The following is an 18189-nucleotide window of genomic DNA, read 5'->3' as shown; positions in this document are numbered from 1 at the left end:
CTGATATCCATTAGAGCCAAAATTGTTATTTTTTCCAAAATGACTTCAAGGGAGCTATTGGAAAAGACTAAGGAGTCTTTCTTAGATAGTACCTGCTTTGCAAAGGCCAAAATAGCAGGAAGAAGTTTCTTCCAGGCACCACTATCTCAAGTTACCAGTTCTAAGTTCATAGGAGATGTTTTTGTTTTTGTTTTGTTTTTTCTAGGGCCGCACCCGCAGCATATGGAGGTTCCCAGGCTAGGGATCTAATCGGAGCTGTAGACACCGGCCTATGCCACAGCAACACGGGATCTGAGCCACGTCTGCAACCTACACCACAGCTCATGGCAATGCCGGATCCTTAACCCACTGAGCAAGGCCAGGGATCGAACCCGCAACCTCATGGTTCCTAGTCGGATTCATTAACCACTGAGCCATGATGGGAACTCCTGTTTTTGGTTTTCAGATGATCAAATGCTGGTCTTCAAATGATGTTGGGGGTGGGGGGAGGGGTAGGGAGGAGAAGCCCTGACAAGTAGTGGGCAAGGCCACTAAACAGTCTTCAATGTCCTGCCCATCCTCAACTACCAGCTTTACCCTGTGGTGGCTCTGGTTCCTACCCACCAAGGTCTGCATTCTAGCCAACAGGAAAGAGAATAGGGAGCAAAGTTCTAAGAACTTCAAGAACCCTGGGAGAATCCTGGAGACCCTCTCCTAGGATCCCTGATATTAGTACTTTTAGAATACCTACGATGTTATTTCCCCTTTCCTTTCTCTTTCTCTTATGAGCATAAAGTGAAGTTTTCCAAAGTCTCGGTGATGGGTGATATTGCATCAGATTAAGTACAGAAGTAACCCTTGGTTGCAGTGGGGGCGCAGGTGTGCCTGGGCTATAAGTAGACACTCTTCAGACACCAGCAGTGATGGCGTAGGTTGCATTTTATTGGCTTTCTTTCCGAATCCTTCTACAAAAGAGCCAAGTTTAAAACCAAGTCCCTGGCCAAGGGGGTGAGAACCTTTCCTCTTTCTCCAGAGTCCAATGACTCCCCATCTTCCCCAACTGTGTCACTGCTTCGGTTCATGGGGGTGGAGGGCTTGCTACTTTCATCCCCCACCACGCCCCCAAAGGGAAAAGACCTACCACCAAGCAACCCCTGCCCCTCACCCCAACCCCCCCAACTTGATCCTGGTTACGAGAGGCAGTGGTAAGAACTGTGGGGATCCGGTAGGAGGTCTGAACCCCAGAAGGCCACAGTCAGGGCACAGTTCATGAAGAACACTTCCTCCTCTGGCTTGGTGCCCCCTAGGAATGCTGTTGTGACCACCATCTGGGGGTAGAAGAGAAATCAGTGAAAGCCCATCAGCTTCAACCCCAGTTGTTCCCAGGGGTTGAAGGAAATCATAAGGTTGGGCAGGTTGTACATAGTACAAAAGCACCACATCTAAGCAGGTACCATTCATGTCATAGACATCACACGTGGCTTTTACATTTATCACAGACATTGATCATAAGCCACGACCAGCATCCTCCCCCGCCCCATATGCCAGCTGTTAGCACCTTACTCACAGAGGCCAGCTGCATACTCAGGCCAGGGAGGATCTGAGGTGGGGGCCCTGTCTGGGAGCTGGTGCAGGTAAATGCAGTCAGACCTGAAGGGGCAGCAGCCATTCCCCCGCCTGAAGAACGGCATCGGATCTGGCTATGAAGGTTCACAAAGAGAGAAGACCATCACTTCAAGCCCAGTTGCCCCAGGAATAAGGGGCACTCAAGACTGACATGTAAGATTGGGTGGATTGTACACCGCACAAAGGCACCACATCCTCTGCTCCACTGGCATCATAGACAAGTGTAGATGTTATGTTTGTTACAACTATTTCCCAGCAGATGGCAGTAAAGTTAAGGGGTACCTTTCTCTTAATTTCTGAGACATTTCTTTTTGGGCCAGCAATGACTCTGGGAATCTCCTTTCCTTTCTTTCTTTCTTTCTTTTTTTTTTTTTTAAAGGTCTGCAGGTGTGACATATGGAAACTCCCAGGCTAGGGGTTGAATCAGAACTACAGCCGCCAGCCTACTGAGCAGGGCCAGGGATCGGACCTTCAACCTCATGGATACTAGTCAGGTTTGCTTCCACTGAGCCACAACGGGAACTCCCTCTTTTTTTTTTTTTTTTTTTTTGAGCTAAGTTTCCATACTGCTATCTAGCAGATAACCCTTCAATGCGTCTCTGTAACCAAGTCAGACCAATGCCCTGTTCTGAGGGGTGGTCTTATAATTTGGTAATTGCTAGTTAATGAAATTAAGAAGTTTCCCACTTCAGGAGTTCCTGTTGTGGTTCAGTGGAAACAAATCCCAATAGGAAACGAGGCTGTGGGTTCAATCCCTGGCCTTGCTCAGTGGGTTAAGGATCTGGCATTGCCTCGAGCTGTGGTGTAGGTTGTAGATGTGGCTCGGATCTGGTGTTGCTGTGGCTGTGGCCGGCAGCTGCAGCTCTGATTAGACCCCTAGCCTGGGAACCTCCATATGCCATGGGTGTGGCCTTAAAAAGACAAAAAAAAAAAAGTTTCCCACTTCTGAGATTTCAAATTTCACTCTGCGAAAGGGCAGATACAGGAAGGGTTTGTGGGCAACCTATGATCCGCTTAAACAGGAACAGCTTTTTGTTGCCCAGAAAGACAGATGAGAGGGAGAAAAAGATAATGCGCATATTTATAGCCTTTTCACTGCATCATCCACTCTCTGCTTGACTCCAATACAGTTCAGTCTCTCCCACTTCCTGCAGTTGCAGCGTGAATGCAGGATCCCACTGACCGCCAAACTGGAAGCCTGGGAATCCCTCTAAATGGCTGTGATCTGGAGACAGGCACTTGCCATCTGCCTCTGCACAGACTGAATCATGAGCCACTGCAGCTGCTGACCCTCAACACCCCCGGAAAGGAGCTTAGGCTGGAGATCAGGGGTGCGGCTCTCTGTGCTCTGGGAAAATGGGCAGAACAGTCTTCAGAGAGATATTTTCAGGAGATTTTATGAGACTAGTTCTTGCATCTCCTCATAGCTAGAAAAGCACTAAAATCCTTCATGGTGGCGTCTGCTCCTTGGGACTAGCAGTAACCTTCACGAGACCGGCAGCAACCTTCTGTAAAACATGTGTTGGTGGCATGTACCTCCCCTGTCATCAAAATCACAGATATAGTGACCTTCCCGAGACCGGCAGCAACCTTCTGTAAAACGTGTGTTGGTGGCATGTATCTCCCCTGTCATCAAAATCACAGATATAGTGACCTTCCCCCTCTACTTCTCTGGAGCAGTTCCTCAGAGCCATTTGAAATGCTGCCTCCTGGGCTATAGTCCTCATTTTGTCCCCAATAAAACTTAACTCTCAACTATTAGATTGTACATATGTATTTAGGTTAGCATGGCTGTCCCTTCCTCTTCCTCCTTCTACCACTTGATCATCAGGAACCCTTCCATCCAGCCTACAAAACCTTGCACTCAACCTGTCCAAATTCTCCATCAATCTCCCTGACCCAGCTCTCACGTGACAGGACCAGTTCTGTGGCCACCTATGCTGGAAACATTAATCATCTCTTTTTTTTTTTTTTTTTGCTTTTTAGGGCCGCACCTGAAGCATATGGAGGTTCCCAGGCTAGGGGTCCAATCGGAGCTACAGCTGCTGGCCTACACACAGCCATGGCAATGCAGGATCCAAGCTGCATCTGCAACCTACACCACAGCTCACGGCAATGCCAGATCCTTAACCCACTGAGCGAGGCCAGGGATCGAACCCGCAACCTTATGGTTCCTAGTCGGATTCGTTTCCACTGCATCACAATGGGAACTCCCAACATTAATCATCTTAAATTTGTCTTTCAGGAGTTGCCCTCCTGGCTCAGCGGAAGCAAATCTGACTAGTATCCATGAGGAGGTGGGTTTGATAACTGGCCTCGGTCAGTGGGTTAACGATCTGGCATTGCTGTGAGCTCGGTGTAGGTCACAGATGCAACTCGGATCCTGAGTGACTGTGGCTGTGGCGTAGGCCAGTGGTTTCAGTTCCAACTGGACTCTTAGCCTTGGAACCTCCATATGCTGTGCGTGCGGCCCTAAAAAGACAAAAAAAAAAAAAAAATTTGCCTTTCAACCTTACGGCCAACTGCCTACCCAGGTCTGGCACTTCTTCCTCTCAGGTCATTCTATTACACACTAGGTATCAGACTGCCTGGGTTCAAACTCCACTTCATCGCTTATTCCCCATCTACCATGCGTCAGTTTCTCCTTCTGCAGTGTAAGAATAGTAAGGGTCCCTACTTTACGGAATTTGTGACCTACAGAGTCTGTCATACATAATAAACCTTTCATGACGTTGTCTCCCATCATACTGGCACTTGGGTGCTCCCCTCCCCTTGATGACTTCTAAAGACTCCCAAGACATGCAGCTGCAGGATCTCCCCACTTTGACCTCTCTGCCCGGAGTGCTTCCTTTTTTCTCCTTTGAGGAGCCCTTATTCCTCCTCCAACACCCAGCTCAAACACTTCCCCCTCTGTGAGACTCACCCAAGTTTTTTGTTTGTTTATTTTTTGTTTTTTTCCAGCTGCACCTGCAGCATACGGAAGTTCCCCAGCCAGGGATCGAATCTGAGCTGCAGCCGTAGCAATGCCAGATCCTTAATCCACTGCACTGGGTCGGGGATTGAAACCGCACCACCGCAGAGACAATGCCAGATCTTTAACCTGCTGCACCACAGTGGGAACTCCTTGAGTTTTGTTTTCAGTAACTTTGTTGAGGCAACTATTAACAATTCACAGGGAAAATCCAGATGTCCTCCCAACAATGGGGAATGTCTCCCAGATAGAGATGAGACCTTTTTATCCTACCTTTATCCAACCATACTGTGCATATGTCAAGTGTAATAAACCTTTGCAGGAGTTCTCCGGTGTTGTCACTGCTGCGGTGTGGGTTTGATCCTTGGCCTGGGAACTTCCACATGCTCCATCTGTGGCTAAAATTTTTTTTAAGTAAAAAAAATAAAATAAACCCTTTGGAAAGGCAGAATATAAGCACTTGGAATTGTAGATAATTCCAAATTTGGAGTAAAAGCTTACCTTCTCCAAGCAATTAAAACCTACTCAACTTTCCTGCTTCTCCAAATGGCTGCCTATCAGTCTCCTCAGAGACTGAATGTTTACAAAGATCAGTTAAGGGAGTTCCCATTGTGGATCAGTGGTTAAGAACCCTACTAGTATCCATGAGGACAAGGGTTACATCCCAGGCCTCGCCCAGTGGGTTAAGGATCTGGCTTTGCTGGGGCTGTGGTGTAGGCCGGCAGCTGCAGCTCTGATTCAACCCCTAGCCTGGGAACCTCCATACGCCGCAGGTGTGGCCCTAAAAAAAAAAAAAAAGATCATTTAAGCAAACAACAGGTATTCATACTTATTCGCTTTCCTGCCTAAAAAAGAAATCAGAAATAAAAGCCAAGAAGGGCTTCCCATCGTGCCGAAAGCTTCCCTGCATGTGTCCTGAGCCAGGCTAGGAGAGAAACTTAGCCTTGACTTTCTCAGTCACTCAATATTATTTGCTGGGCTTTGTGAAACCAAGGGAACAGCTCATACCCTCACCTGCCATCTCTATCACTCTGCACTTCCAGGATGGGGGGATCCCAGGCTGGGAACCACAGCTGACCAGGAATGCATCACAGGCTATCTTTCCTAACCCGAGTCCTGTTCCCCCTGCCAGGCTCACCTGGTCTGAGCCTTGAAGTTCCTGATGAGTTGCTCCTTCTCAGGCCCCTCGCTCACCCAGAACTTGCAGGGGATGAGGTAGCTGGAATGAACATGGCACTGGGGACAGGTCCTGCGGGGTAGGGGTGGGGTGGGAGGTGGGAGAAGAGGAGTCACAAGCCCATTGGCCTGCCTCCAAGCCCACACCTCTCTGGGGCCTTTTCCTCCCTCCCTGCGGGCAGGGACACTGACTTGATGACCTCCACAGGGAGTCCCTTCGGTTCTTCTGCCAGGTCCGCAGGCAGCCCAGGCAGCGGGCGTGACTGCAGTTGGGCAGGATGCGGAAGATCCGCTCAGCCTCGGGCTTGTCCCATACCTTGTCCATGCAGATGCCACACATGGTGTCATGACTGTCCTGCTCCCTCTGCAGGCATGGGCTGGGTCAGAGACACTCACCCCCAACACACACACACTGCCACCCGACAGCCCTCCTCCCGCAGCTCTGGGCATCCCAGAGGTCCAGCATGGCATCCTCCACGCCTTCCCCTCCACTCCCTGCTCCATCTCAAGGTCCAGGCTCTGAAGTGGGGTGGGGAGCTCCCGGAGAGGGACTGACTGAAGCTGAGACTTCTGGAAGTAGCTATGATCACTGTCGGCAGCTGCTGGGGAATACTGGGTCCGTTCATTCATTTAATCATTCACAGGATATCCACTGAGTGTCTGCTGCATGCAAGGCCCTGTGGGCGCATAAAGTTCTGCCCCCCCGTAGCTCAGACTCTAGTCAGAATTATGTCTCTAACACAACTATTTAGACCATTGCCATTCAACACGACACAGCCACCTGCCATGTGAGCACCTGAAATGCAGCGAGTCTGAAGGAAGATGTGTTACGTGTAAAATGAGATTTTGAAGCTTAGTACCAAAAAGACTCTAAAATGTTTCACTGATTTTTTATATTGATTACATATTGAAATGATAGTATTAGATATGTAATTTTCAATATATTGAGTTCAATAAGATAAATCTTTGTTAAGTTTTTTACTTTTTTTTTTCATGTGGCTACTAGAGAAATTTTTTTGGCCACACGCATGGCATGTGGAAGTTTCTGGGCCGGGGACGGAACCCCGGTCACAGCAGCGAGCCAAGTCACCATGGTGACAATGCCAGATCCTTAACCCACTGCACCACAAGATAACGCCTCTGTGAATTTTTTTTTCTTTTTCTTTTTTTTTTCAAGGCTACGGGTCAAATCAGAGCTGCAGCCCACAGCCTACAGCAATGCAGGATCCAAGCCACATCTGCAACCTATGCCACAGCTTGTGGCAATGCTGGATCTTTAACCCACTAAGTGAGGCCAGGGATTGAACCCATATCCTCATGGATACTAGTTGGGTTCTTGACCTGCTGAGCCACAATGGGAACTCCCCTCCAAGAAGTTTTAATTGCATAAATGAATTGTAAAATGGCGTGACCACTTTGGAAAACAGTTTGGTGGTTCCTCAAAATATTAAGCGTAAGGTTAATATAGGATCCAGCAATTCCACTCCTAGGAATATACCCAAGAGAAATGAAAATCTAGATCTGCACAAAAACTTGTACATAAATGCTCATAACAACATTATTCATAATAGCTAAAAATCAAAAACAACCCAAGTCCATCAACTGGTAAACGAATAAAACAAAATGTGGTAAACATCCATACAATGAGATACTTTCTGTCCATAAAAGGGAATGAAGTACTTACAGATTCTATAACATGGATGAACCTAGAAAATATTATACTAAGAAGCCAGACACAAAAAGGCCATATATCGTTGACTCCATTTACATGAAACGTCCAGAATAGGCAAATCCATAGAAGCAGAAAATAGATTGATGGTTGCCTGTGGTCGCGAGGGGTTATGGGTGGAGAGGCTCTTCTAAAATTAAATAGCACTAGAGTTGCCTGGTGTCTTAGTGGGTTAAGGATCCAGCATTTTCACTGCTATGGCTTGAGTTTAATACCTGGCCTGAGAACTTCTGCATGCCACAAGAGCAGCCAAAAAAAAAAAAGTTGAAATAAAATTTAAAAATAAATAAAAATAAGAGTTCTCTTGTGATGCAGCAGGTTAAAGATCTGATGCTGTCACTGCTATGGCTTGGGCTGCTGCTGTGGTGCAGGTTCAATCCCTGGCCTGGGTGATTCTATAGGAGTGGCCATAAATAAATTAAAAAATAAGTTTAAAAATTAAATAGTGCTGGAGTAGCACAGTGGGTTAAGTAAGCATTGTTACCAGAGTGGCTTGGGTTGCTGCTGTGCCGCAGGTTTGGTCCATGGCCTGAGAACTTCCACATGCTGTGGATACCACCAAAAACAAACAAAAAAACAAAATCCCAGAAAACAAATAAATGGTGCTAATCATGTTTGTACAACTCTAAATACACTGTATTACATTGAATTGTACACTTTTATTTTTATTTTTTTTTATTTTTTATTTTTATTTTTTTTTGGCTATTTCTTGGGCCGCTCCCTCGGCATATGGAGGTTCCCAGGCTAGGGGTCGAATTGGAGATGCAGCCACAGGCCTACGCCAGAGCCACAGCAACCTGGGATCCGAGCCGCGTCTGCAATCTACACCACAGCTCACAGCAACGCCGGATCGTTAACCCACTGAGCAAGGGCAGGGATCGAACCCGCAACCTCATGGTTCCTAGTCAGATTCATTAACCACTGCACCACGACGGGAACTCCTGAATTGTACACTTTTAAATTGGAGAATGTTGTGGTGTGGGAATTACATCTTCTCAACTGGTTACAATAAAGCTGTTACCAAAAGTACATGTGACATATTTCTGTTGGACAGCATTGAATTTGAGCAATAATTTAAAAAATAACTGCTAAGGTTTAGTGTTTACTCTGTGCCAAGTACTGGGCTAAGCACATCAAAGGTATGAACGCATCACACCCTCACAGGACTCTGTGAGGCGGATATTGTTGCCAGTGCCCTGTTGCAGATGAGGCAATTGAGGTCCAGGGAGGTTAAGTGACTTGGTTCAAGGTCAAACAGTTCCTAAGTGGCCAAGGCAGCATTTGAAAGTAGGTGATTTGACTCCACAGGCACCCTGGTGTCCTACTTCTAGAACACACAGAGTTAGAGCTGGAGGAAAACTCCCCTCTGGCTGGGAGTCTTCAGGATCCAGAGGCGTGGAAAGAAATACAGACAGAGTGGAAACCCTGGTCCCAGATCCCACTTGCGCCCACCTGCAGTGCCCTTGATGACTCACATGACGGCGCTGGGGACTTCCAGGAACGGCCACCAACTTCCTCAGCCTTGGTGAACAACTCCTCCAGGCCAGGCTCCTTGCCCAGGTAGGCCCCGGCCCAGCCCCATCCCACAGCCACCGTGGGCAGGTAGGTGGGCTCGGAGCCCCTGTGGGTCAGCCCCAGCCGGGGGCCTGGCGGGGTGACATGTGGCTGCGAATGGTGGCTGCCCCACTCGAGGTGGCGGGGGTGCGGCAGGTGCTGATAGCTGGAAGGTTAAAGAGGCAGGAAGGTTCCCCCCAGGGCCGGAAGCCAGCTCAGTCTAGAACTTGGAGCCCAGGGGGGAGAGGACGGGAAGAAGCACGCTGGCTCGGGGAAGCCAGCGGAGGCTCCAGGAAGACGCATGCGCAGTACAGGTGACCCTCCTGGGCCCCCACCCCTCCCCATGCGAGAAGAAGAGGTGCTTACCTGCGCAGAGCTCCGTGGGAGCCGAAGCCCCATTGAAAGTATCTGCACACTTGGGACACCTTCCAGTCTTGAGCCAAGCCGCAGCTTGGGACCCGGTGACAGCCCCCTCCGTCAAAGCTCCTAAGAGATGGTCTGAATCAGACCCAGCCCCATTTCAGTTCCAGGCTGTGCGACATGAGGACACAGGCTCCAGACTTGGTCCTGTGCTCAACTCCTGGCCCCCCCTGGGTAGCCCTGGGTGGGGAACTCCGCTTCCCTAAAGCTTGGTTTCCTCACCCACAAAAGTGAGGAAAAGAATGCCTCCTGTTACCTGAGGGCCGTTGTGAGGGTTTTGTAAGAGTTGGTACAATGCACACTGTGGGGGCTCAGTAAGTCACACCTAACACGTTTCTACTATTCCTTTCTCCAACCACGGGGTCTCATGGGTTCTGGAATCAGAAATTCTGGGTTCAGGAGTTCTCTGGAGGCCCAGTAGGTTAAGGACTCATGTCACTGCTGTGATGTGGGTTTGATCCCTGGCACTGCCCAAAAAATAATTCTGGATTCAGATTCTGGCAGCGGGGCCAGCTCTACTGAGAAGCTAATTGAGAAGCTCCTGCTGGAAGTCTGAGGGCAAGTTCTTGGGGACAGAGAGCTTTGAACACATCCCTCAAAATCTTGCCTGAAGTGCCAGCCTTGGAGGAGAAAGATTCCGAAATGGTGAAAAGCATTTGATTTAGTGATGTGATTTATCCAAAAACATCTTTTTAAAAAAAAAATACCTCCTGAGAGGGAGTTCCCTTCATGGCGCAGTGGTTAACGAATCCGACTAGGAACCATGAGGTTGCGGGTTTGGTCCCTGCCCTTGCTCAGTGGGTTAATGATCTGGCATTGCCGTGAGCTGTGGTGTAGGTGACAGACGCGGCTCGGATCCCAAGTTGCTGTGGCTCTGGCGTAGGCCTGTGGCTACAGCTCTGATTCAACCCCTATCCTGGGAACCTCCATATGTTGCGGGAGCGGCCCAAAGAAATAGCAAAAAGACAAAAAAAAAAAAAAAAATCTCCTGAGAGAGGTCCCTGGTTATCAGGTTAAAGATCGGGTTTTGTCACTGCTAAAGCTTGGTTGCTGCTGTGATACAGATTCGATCCCTGGCTTGGGAACTTCCACATGCCTTAGGTGTGGCCCCTCTGAAAAAAATCTTTCTCACCTTTTTTTTTTTCATCTTTTTCAGGGCTGCACCTGTAACATATGGAGGTTCCCAGGCTAGGGGTCTAATTGGAGCTGTAGCTGCTGGCCTACACCAGAGCCACAGCAACGTGGGATTCAAGCCACATCTGCGACCTACACCACAGCTCACAGCAATGCTGGATCCCTAACCCACTGAGCGAGGCCAGGGATCAAACTTGCAACCTTGTGGTTCCTAGTCGGGTTTGTTAACCACTGAGCCACAAAGGGAACTCCAAAAAATCTCTTTTGGAATTAAGAGTAATGTAAAGTACTTTATTTTAAAATGAGACGATGTAGAGTACTTTGGAAATTTAACCTTTGCAACCATTGATTTTATGATGAAAACCATTAGATAACTTGAAGTGTGGAGGGGATACATGTTTACTTTGCATTTCTTTTAAGTTTATAGGGGATGCCTGGCCTGGTTTGTTTCTGTGCCCAATTATAACGTGGGGAGTTGAGAGGAAGAAGCCGGGGTGGGGTAGGGATCAGATTGGTGGCAACAGCCAAAGTTAAGGAGGATGGAGGGTAGGGTGAGGGGTGGAGGGGGAAGGTGGAAATGAGAGGAAGGGGTGGGTAAGCTGAGAGGAGGAACCTCTTATCTCCTAGGGGAAAAGCCAGTAACCCTCAGAGGAAGGGATTGTAGGCCTCCTGTCCCCAGTCCCCAGAGCTCTGCTTTCCCTAAAGACCACCAGTGAGACCAGCCTCAAGGTTTGCCTGGAGAGCCCACCACACTAGCTTTGAAAAAGCTGAGGGGTCCAGCAACAGAGCCCTCCCAAGCACAGCCAGAGGGGCTCTTAGTCCATCAGAAGAGCCATGACAAAAGGGCTAGAAGCTTCGTAATCAAATTGATTTGAGAAACTCTTCCTTCTATATTTTTGTAGAGTCACGTTGTATGTTGCTAATTGTACCTGAACACATTAAAGGCCCTGATAAGTCCTGCCAAGGAAACTATTTGATTTAACAGGGCATTGCTTCAACTTGTTTTTGTTATTGGCTTTTGTTTTGTTATATGGCTCCACCCATACTGCCTCAACATAGCAATAAAACACATTTTGTTCCAGGAACTGTCAAATTAATCATTTAATCTTCAAAACAAGCCTTAAAAGCCAGGAGTCTTTTTTTTTTTTTTTTTTTTTTTTTTTTTTTTGCTGTTGTTTTCAAAATCCGAGGCTCAGAGAGATTAAGTAACTGGCCTGGGACTCGGGACAAGAGCTAGGACCATAACCCAGGAGTCCTCACTCAGCCCAGTACTTCTCTAGTTAACTAAGGTTGACTTGGCAGGGGTGAGGGCTGCTGGTTTTGGGGAATTTCTTTCTTTCTTTCTTTTTTTTTTTTTTTGTTTTTTTTTTTGTTTTGTTTTTTAGGGCCACACCCTAGGGGTCGAATCAGAGCTACAGCTGCTGGCCTCTACCACAGCCACAGCCACACCGGATCCCCGACCCTCCCACTGAGCAAGGCCAGGGGTCGAACCAGCGTCCTCGTAGATCTCAGTGAGGTTCATTACTGCCAAGCCACGACAGGAACTCCTGAATTTGGGGAATTTCTTAAGCCAGCATTGGAGGCCAAGGGATGTGGACAGGACAGCCCAAGGTCATCTAGGCCTGGGGACAGAGCAAAAGCAGCTTGGTGGCTGGGGGACCGGAGCAGTGGACCTCTGAGCAGTGAGCCTGGGGAATCAGGACTGAACTGCTGGGTGAGATCCGGGGTGGGGGTGCAGGGGAGCAGGATGACTGAGGAGGGTGGGGTGGGCATGGCAAGTGGGGGGCTGCCAAATGAGCTCCCTGACCAGGATTTTTAAAACCTGTGGGCCCAAGCTGAGTCTTCCTGAGCTTTGGGTGAGAACAGGAACAACCAAAAGCCCCCTTAAAATATGTCTTTTCTTTTTTTTTTTGACTTCCTCTTACAGTGGGGCTTCCTTTCTTCCCAGCCTGGGAATATCACTTTGCACTGAGACCCTAAAATCTACAATTATCCCTCCTTTACCCAAACCTCAGTTCTCTCTGGAGAACTGATCTCTTCTAGCCGTTGGCAAAGTGAACCTGTGCTAAGGCATGAGCATCTGCTGGAAGGCCTCGTGAGCCAGCACACCCAGAAGAATGAGTCTCTAAGGCTGTAACATTCACCCTGAAGTGTTTCCACACAAGCACTGAGGAGCACCTGGCACCAGGGTACGAAGGTAACCGGGAGGCCAGATCTCACGGCAGGGAGCCATTTGGTGTTTCAGTGGAAGAGAATAAAAGGCAAGGGAACCTTGCCTTAATGGGTCAGACCCTGAGCTAACCCTGACTCAGGCCGTGCAGATCTGGTATGTCTCAGTGTCTGCTTTTTTTTGGTTTGTCTTTTGCTTTTTAGGGATGCACCTGAGGCATATGGAAGTTCTGAGGCTAAGGGGTGAATCAGAACTACAGCTGCTGGCCTACACCACAGCCACAGCAACATGGGATCTGAGCCATATCTGAGACCTACATACACCATAGCTCATGGCAATGCTGGATCCTTAACCCCCGAGGCGAGGCCAGGGATTGAACCTGCACCCTCGTGGATACTAGTTGGATGTGTTTCCGCTGCGGAAACGGGAACTCCTTAGTCTCTGCCTTTGGACTATGAGTGGGTGAGAGCTAATCTCTAGACCCTCCCAGCGTTGGGGTGGGAGCTAGGAAGTCCCTTCTCCCACCTGATACACCCCCACATTCTTAGAGACCATGTTTTCAATGGCCCCGTTGAACCCCCCCAAAATTTTCCCCCACTTCCCCTGTGTTCTCCCAAAACCCAGACCCGTACCTGCATGGCTGCTGGGAGCCGGGGCTGCTCTCCCCACTGTGGCCGCTGTCATCCGTCCCAGCAGGGTCCATCCCAGCTGTGGCCCCTAATGAGCATCAGGCAGGGCTTCCCTGGTGCTCCTTTATCCCTCCCTCTCTGCGCAGGGCCAGAGGGAGGAGGGGCTGCGCAGCCAGGTCCACCCTTCCTGTGGCCCCAGGCGGGAAGGATGGAGGCAGGACGGCTGGAAGACTCTCGTAGGTGGGAGGCTGGAGCTGCCCAGTCCAGGCTGCAGGACCTGGGTGGGGTTGGGTACCAAGGCCTTCAGGGATCCCTGGATGAATCCTGGAGGAAACTGGGGCATGGCTTAAGGACTCGAAGGGCCTTAGCAAGGGCCACCCTAAGGGGTGGCCAGGAGGGGGCTTGCCTGAGGCTCTGTCTGATGGGGAACTCCACTGGAGGGTAGCACAATCAGAGCCTCTCTTGGGCGGTACAAATGGCTGGTGGGTTCATAGCCTGCATGGCGGAGACCAGTGGGCTGGGCTCGTTGATGACGGGGAGTTAAGGGAAGAGGACCACCAGCTCGAAGAGCCCTTTCAGCTCTGACCATTCCTAAAACCCCCTCACTTCCTCTCTTACTCCTCCACAGCGCTGGACCGCAATACCCCACTTAAATGAAAGGAGAGGAGTTCTTTTGTGGTGCGGTGGGTTAAGGATCCAGCATTCTTACTGCAGTGGTCCTGGTTGCTGCTGTGGTGCAGGTTTGATTCCTGGCCTAGGAACTTCCACATACTGTGGGTGTGGCCAAAGAAAAAAAAAGTTAAGGGAGAGACTTTTATTTAATGTATTTAAAATGTATATTATATTATTTTTTTAGCCACCCCTGTGGCATGTGGAAGTTCTCAGGCCAGGAATCGAATCCTCGCCACAGCAGTAACCAGAGCTACAGCAGTGACAATGCTGGATTCTCAACCCACTGAGCCATAGGAAACTCCAAAGAGAGATTTTTAAATTGAATTTAAACAACTTTCTATCAGGAAATTGAGATGCTAGTTTGGGAAACCAATAGTCTTGGGCATCTCTGTTATTTCTTTAACTTTTGCTGGATCAAAATTATCTAAAAACAGTTTTTATAGGTGCTGCTAATCTGCCCTCTGTGAAGGCTATGCCTGATTTTACTCCCACCAACAGTACGGCAGTGACTGTTTGTGGACACCTTTGCCGACCTAGTATAGTCACACTTGTTGGTGTTTGATTTGTTATGTAGAACAACAGTATCTCGTAGTTTTGATTTATATTTCTGTATGAGATTAAACGTCTTTCCATGTGTTTTAGCAGCATTTCTTTTCCTGGTCATATCCTTTGCCCATTTTTCCTTTCATGTTATTGACCTTTACTCATTGATTCGTAGGTGCTGTTTATATATTAAGGGGATTAGCCTTTGTGTTATTGTCACATATATTTATTGTTTTTTTTGTCTTTTGTCTTTTTAGGGCCGCACCCGTGGCATATGGAGGTTCCCAGACTAGGGGTCTAATCGGAGCTGTAGCCGCCAGCCCACGCCAGAGCCACAGCAATGCCAGATCCGAGGCGCATCTGTGAACCACACCACAGCTCACAGCAATGCTGGCTCCTTAACCCACTGAGCAAGGCCAGGGATCGAACCCACAACCTCATTGTTCCTAGTCAGATTCATTTCTGCGGTGCAACAATGGGAACACCTGTCATGCACATTTAAACATGGTTGATCAAAATTTTTTTCTCCATATTCCACCAACCCCCCTGCCATGGAAGAAATTTTTTAAATGTGTATATAGTAAGAGCTATTATCTTTTTATTGTATAGACTAAGTTTTGTGTATACTGCAGGAAACTTAGAAACTTTTGTGTGTTTGATAGACTTTTGAAAGGTCTCTCCATTTCAAGATTATATACAATTATCCCCATATTTCCTCTAGGTTTTTTTTTTTTTTTTAGGGCTGCACCCACGGCATATGGAAGTTCCTAGGCCAGAGGTCGATTGGAGCTGCAGCTGCTGGCCAACACCACAGCTCATGGCAACAGTGCATCCTTAACCCACTGAGTGAGGCCAGGGATTGAACCCGCGTCCTCACGGATATTAGTTTTGTTACTGCTGAGCCGGGACGGGAACTTCTGGTCTAAATTTCTTATTCATTTGTCCTGGGCTTCTGTGAAGATGGCACCATGGGGAGTAAATCAGGAAACTCAGGTGTCAGCGACGGAGAGGAAGGCCCTGATGTCCTGTTGGGGTAACCCTGACAGCGAGTGACAGGCTTCAGCTCTGCAAGTCCTACGTGCATCTCAGGGCCCAGGGGGAGCTGCCTCCTCCAGACCCTCTGAGACCTTCCCAGACCACCTCATGCCAAGCCTGGTCTGTGCCACGGTACCACACAGCCCTCCAGAGGGTGGGTATCCTTCCCCCCTCCCACCCTAACGCTCCCCGCAGGGCGGGACAGCATCTGCTTGGTCCTCCACAGCTCCTACCGAGGGGGGTGCAGAGCAGGCAGAGGCGGCGGGGAGATGCGCAGCCCCCATGAGCCAGAACCGACCCTCCTGGCCAGCACCCCATGGTCTGACGAGCCTCACCAAGTCTCCCCTCTGAGCACTGGCTGCGGAAGGCGGGGGGCGTCCCATCAGCCCCCGAGGACAAACACTGTGAAGAACTGAGTTAGCCTAAATCAACTCTTAAATATTTAATTCCCATTTATTTAAAGTTCTGTCAGTCTGTGTACACTATTTATATTAAAAACAGGAAGCTGCTCCTAGCAAAAATATACATTTCAGTTTTGGAGATTGTTCAGACACTGAGAAGAGCTGTAGCCTCAGTACCAGACCGGGGGGGGGGGGGGCAAGGATGGGAAGTGGTGTGTGGCCGGGAGGGGACAATCCTGCCAGCACAGAGTACCCCCAGGGAAGGAAGACCAGACAGGACCCAGGAACCTGGGCGCTAACCCCAGGTCTTCCGCCACCTTCTCAGAGACCCTAGCCAGCCCCTGGGCGCTCCAGGTCAGCTTCCTCCCTGGAAAAGTGCCCTGTCCTCCCGCTCAGACGGGGCCCCAGCTGTGCTTCAGCCCCTGCTGAGGTGAGTGCTGTCACTGGGGAGGGGGCCGGGGTGGGGCCAGGAGTGCGACTGGGCCTGGCAGGGTCCCTGGTCACCAGAAGCGGTGCAGGGAGAGCTCCAGGTGCCTGGCTGGGCCAATCACAAGGAAAGGGGAGGGCAGCAGAGCTGCTGGAACAAATGGGTGTCACAAGTGAGCGGGATCAGTTCATCCTGGGTACCTCCCCTGCGAGCAGTGCTGGGCTGGGGCAGCAGGGCTCCCCGCCCGCCCGGGGAGTCAGGGGCACAGCTCTGTGGTCCACCTGCCTCAGGAGGGAGGCCGAGGTTGTGGAACCTGCAGGTAAAGTGATTTCAGTGCTCGTGCTGCGTGTGCTGGAGGCGCTCCAGGGAGTGTGCGCTTCAGCTGGGCTGGAGCCAGTGTCGCCCGGCTGGAGAAAGAAGGGCGTGGCTGAGGCCAAGCCGGGGTGCTGCGGAGGTGGGAGGTGCGATGCTGACACAGCGTGGGCAGGGCTCAGTGGCTGCTGCAGAGGCTGGAGAGAGTGGGGTGCTGAGGGAGGACCCACCCAAGGCCTGGGGTCAGAATCAAGTCTGCTGCCCACTGCCTTCCCTACCAACTGCTCCCTTGAGGCATGCTCCTCTTCAATGGGGGTGTGGGCGCCCCCACCTGGAGGGAATCCCACCTCCATCCAGGCTGGGGGCATCCGCCAGCAGCCAGCACAGTGGCACTGGCCTGGAAGACTGGTGCAAAGAAAAACAAAAGAGGGGTGGGCGTCTGTGGGGCTGAGGCATGCTGCAGGAGCGGGGTCCGCTCAGCCATGGGGTGCCAGCCTCAGCCTCGGGTGGGCGGCCTCCCCCAGGGACCCTGTGGCTAGGGCTGCTCGGCACTCAGCCCAGGCCCTGCGTGGCTTCCCCAGTAAGCCAGGCCCGGAGAGCTTAGTGTTTCTTTGGATGGCCTGCGTGTCCTTTGAAGACTGGAGAAGGCGATGGTTGGTGCAGAGGGCAGGCCCTGCCCCCTCCTGCTCCGGGGCCGGGGAGCAGGGGACAAAGCAGCGGTCTTGTTTTGGTGCTGGTGAAATAACACAAACTGTCTCACAGGAAGAGAAAGATGGACAGACAGGATGGGGAGAGAGAAAGCGAGGCTGAGAGAGGAAGGAAAAGAAAGAGCAAAGAGATGAGAGAGAGGGGAGCTGAGGAGGGAGAGGAGGCAGGGCTATAAGGAGTGGGAGGCCGTGCGTCTGGCTGAGCCTGTGACCTGCTGCTCGGCTGAGGGCTCGGGCTGGTCAACGGAAACGTCCCGCAGGCAGTGTCTGTCCCCGCGCCGTCCACCTGCTCCGGGAGGCCTGTTGGGAGGCCCAAGGCGCACCCCTCAGTACATGTCCTTGTAGATCTCCTGGAGCAGGGGGTGCAGCGAGGTCTCGGTCTCGGTCTTCTTGATCCGCTGCATCATCTGGGCGTGCTCGGTGACCAGCTGCCGCAGGTCTGCCATCTTCTGCAGCAGCTTGGGGAAGAGGTACTGGGCGTCGGGGTGGTTGGCCTGCAGGTGGAACTCGAGGGCACGCAGGATGGTGTCCTGGATGGCCTCCACCTGTGACACGTTCATGAGGCCTGGCCGGTCTGTGGGGACACAGGGCAGAGGTGTGGGAGCAGCAGGCATACCCGGGCTCTCAGGAGGACAGGGGACCTTGGCCACGTGGGTGACTTGGCCCACCGGGACAGATGTAAGCCCGGTGCTGTCAGCCCCACT

The 18189-nt window shown here is 50.6% G+C and overlaps 1 protein-coding gene and 1 pseudogene across 7 annotated transcripts in view; both read right to left on the bottom strand.

Annotated features, from left to right (window-relative positions):
* Positions 1-1169: 1169 nt before the first annotated feature.
* On the bottom strand, positions 1170-13590 carry LOC110261706 (uncharacterized; annotated as a pseudogene).
* Positions 13591-16065: 2475 nt separating this feature from the next.
* The window catches only part of PPARD (peroxisome proliferator activated receptor delta), a 72584-nt gene continuing 70460 nt past the window's right edge, over positions 16066-18189 (bottom strand). For 5 of the 7 annotated variants that reach the window (XM_084966733.1, XM_084966732.1, XM_005665910.4 and 2 more), the window contains one exon: positions 16073-18059. In XM_084966733.1, coding sequence (XP_084822859.1) covers positions 17812-18059 — 248 coding nt within the window. In that variant the 3' untranslated portion in view covers positions 16073-17811. 7 annotated transcript variants of the gene reach the window in all.

Source organism: Sus scrofa, chromosome 7 (assembly GCF_054392235.1).
Source record: "Sus scrofa isolate SSC_HxYL_T2T_F1_AM1 chromosome 7, Sscrofa_HxYL_maternal_Yorkshire_Landrace_v2.0, whole genome shotgun sequence".
Lineage (NCBI taxonomy): Eukaryota > Metazoa > Chordata > Mammalia > Artiodactyla > Suidae > Sus > Sus scrofa.
Note: the sequence above shows the minus strand (reverse complement) of the source record. Positions and strands in the feature narration are given on the sequence as shown.